At 34.1% G+C, this 3,391-nt stretch overlaps 1 protein-coding gene across 1 annotated transcript in view; it reads right to left on the reverse strand.

Annotated features, from left to right (window-relative positions):
- The window catches only part of LOC107627121 (presenilin-like protein At2g29900), a 6,630-nt gene extending 5,273 nt beyond the window's left edge, over nt 1-1,357 (reverse strand). The window contains exon 1 of the mRNA XM_016329983.1: nt 7-1,357. Within this exon, the coding sequence (XP_016185469.1) occupies nt 7-1,277 (1,271 nt within the window). The 5' untranslated portion in view covers nt 1,278-1,357. The remainder of the gene's footprint in view (nt 1-6) is intronic.

Consider the following 3,391-nt stretch of genomic DNA (forward strand, 5'->3'; position numbering starts at 1 on the left):
AAAAGCATCAGTGTTATCCCCAGACCAGCAATGATAGCGAGATAACACGCATACACAGTCATAAAATCATACATTGCAGCCCTGCCAACCAAAACACTATAGAAGATGAAATCGCCCAGTCCTAACTTGATTGCGCCGGATGAACCCAATCCAATTCCCTCCAACATCAAATTCTCATCTGATGCATCCACATTTTCTGCTCTGCTATGTATCCGAACATTCACTCCATGACCAATCAATGGGGTAGTAACCTCTGAATTGGTCTCCTGAACTCGCCCCTCTTCAGCTCTAACCAAATTCCTGTCACTATAGATCCCATAAGAAGTACTAGAACTCAAATTCGAATCCAAAATAGCATCTTCCCCAGCCGAACTGGGATTATTGCTGTTTAAATCCAAACCAGGGTTCAACTCAGCATTGGCACCAAGACCTAAGGCATTATTATTACTAACATTCACATTAGCATCACCCCGGAGATTAGAATTCTCGGTAACCCTCCTCTCTCTCCACAGCCTCCTCTGAGCAACAGCAACCCTAGGATCCAAATTCTCAACATTCACAGGCCTAGCTTCATAAACCAAAGCTGGAATCTCCTCGTCCCGCGATATGGCGAGCTCAACGAGAAGCCTCAAGGGACCAATAGGCAACAAAACGGCAGCAAGATCATACAATGCCATGGCAACAAGCATGGCCCAAGTGGTCCATTCAGGCAACATAGTGAACCAATAAGCTACAAGAATCCCAATAACAACCAAGTAACTCTGAGTAACAATAATAGCCATTTTCGACATAAAGACAGCCATAACACCAACAACAGCAAAATTACACAGAAGCAACAAGAAAGTGAAACAATCAATTGGGGTACTAAAATGCTGAATCAAAAAGATGAAAACTTCCCCGCCGAGGAACCCTAGAACGACGAAAGCGGAGAAACCCATGTAGATTTTGAGGAAGCCAGTGCACCTGAAATAGAAGAGGAGGACGAGGACGAAGGTGGCCACGGTGACGACGACGACGAAGGCGAGGGAGTTGAGCAGGGCACCTAGGAACTTGTCCCAGGAGGAATCGGAGGTTGTCTCGGTGTACGCAATGGTGGCGATGCTGGAAACGGAGAAGGAAGAGTCACCGGTGTTGAGAATGGAGACGAGGATTACAACGAGGAACATGCAGATTGAGACTGGGGCTACAATTCTGATGATTTCTTCGCCCAGAGAATCGAGCAGGGTTGGGGTTTGGGTTGAAGGTCTTTGGAGTTGTGCCATGGCGTTCGAATCCATTGGAGATCCAATCCCTTGTTTTTCCAGGTTTCCACTTTTGTTCTTAGTTCGTTCAAGTCAGCGACTGTGTGTGCGGATCATGGATCGAAAATTTCAGAGGATGTGGCTTCTTTGAAAAAAAAAAATTGTATATCAGAAAAAATAATTTATAATAATTAGGGTGAATTACCAAAACCTCACACAGGCTAACCTTCCCTTTCGATAACAATAAAAGAGTAAAACCCCACTCCGGTACTTAATTATTTACAAAATTGACATGACGCTGCCTTACCATTGAAAATTAACAATGCGATCCTTAATTATTTTTTCGGTGTGATTAAAAGGACCTTTTTATCAATACTTCCGATTACTTTTTATTCGAAAATCGATAAAAAGATTATTTCGGTCACACGAGAGAATGGATAAGGACCGTATTGTTATTTTTTAATGGTCAGGGACGCCAGGTCCTTTTCTAAATGGTTAGGGACTAAATATTTTAATAGTAGGGTTACACGTAGAGACTAAATATTCTTTTTACTGAATTTCTTGATGCAACAAGAAAGAAATACCTCAATATAATTTATTCACTGGTTTGAAAATTAAATCAAAGAAACTCACTCAACTTTAGGTTAAATAAAGAAAACTCTAAATCCTCTGACATAAAATTCAAATTAGTAACTAAATAAACAAAATTAAAATACGTAAAATTAATTAAAATTAATTCGTCATATCACGAATATTTGGATGAAACAAATATCACTTCTAAAAATCTAAAAATAATATTTAGTCTCTACGTGTATCCTACTATTAAAATTATGGCTGATGAATTTAATTTCACTAATAAGAAAAGCAGTTTAATTTTTCTAGAAAAAGGTGTATGGAATAATAATCTTGAACTAACTATTTTTTAGGTTCAACAATATAGAACATACATTTTGTTCTTAAAACCCTAAATCCAAGACATAATAATGCTTAATCAACCCAAATAATTATCACTTTTGTGTTAAGTCTCGTTGTTAATGATTTCGTGCTATCTATTAAGTTTAACGTTGTTTGCTCTCTGTCCACATGTAAAATATGGCAGAATGCATTAGATGCAAAACTTAAAACAATGCTTTTTTTATTTATTTTCTAATTTTAGGTAAAATCCCTCTCCGGTCCCCTCACCATTAGAAAATAACAACACGGTCCTTATACATTCTCTTCGTGTGACCGAAAGGACCCTCTTAACCGGAAGTACCAGTAAGAGGGTCCTTTTGGTCACACGGAGAGAATAGTTAAGGACTACGTTGTTAATTTCTAATGGTAAGGGGACGCCAGGTCAATTTGGTAAATGGTTAAGGATCGAGGAGGAGTTTTACTCACAATAAAAATACTCTTAGAATAGGATAAAGAATATTTTTTCTCTCTTAAATTTGGTAAAGATTTTAAAAATATCCATAAATTTTTAAAAGTTTTTAATTTGTATCAGATATACCTTTAACAACTAAATTTTTTAAAAATTTAAGACTAATCTAACAATAGTGTATGAAAATTATGCTTGATTTACTTGTATTGAGTGTTGTTCTTATAAAATTGTTGTTAAATTGGTCTTAAATTTTTTTAAAAATTGGCGGTCAATGGTATATTTGACGCAAATAAAAAATATCTGTAACAAAATTAAAACAAAATAAAACTTATGAATATTTTTAAAACTTTTATCAAATTTCAGAGGCAAAAAGTATACTTTATCCCTTAAAATATTATAAAATATTACAAAAATAATTAATAATATTTTTATAAATGATAAAAGATTTTTTGTATTTGAGAAACAACTTATATATTTGATCTAAAATTTTATAAAAATATTTGAATAATTATTTAAAAAGTACATAAAAAATAGATAAAAATTTGATTTTTAGACTTTTTTTTATTTTTTCTTGGCCGTTAAAAAAGAGTAAATCACAAAAAATCTACTTAACGTAAAAAATGTCTAATTTTTTAATTATAATTATAAAAAATTGCACTAAAATGTCATTTTTAAAAAATTTTTGAAAATATATAGTGAACGGATTTTTGTCGTGTTAAATATTTTGATGACATTTTTATCATTAATAAATTTTGTCAGGGACAATTTCAATAAGTTATCCTATATA

The sequence above is a fragment of the Arachis ipaensis genome, chromosome B02, assembly GCF_000816755.2.
Source record: "Arachis ipaensis cultivar K30076 chromosome B02, Araip1.1, whole genome shotgun sequence".
Lineage (NCBI taxonomy): Eukaryota > Viridiplantae > Streptophyta > Magnoliopsida > Fabales > Fabaceae > Arachis > Arachis ipaensis.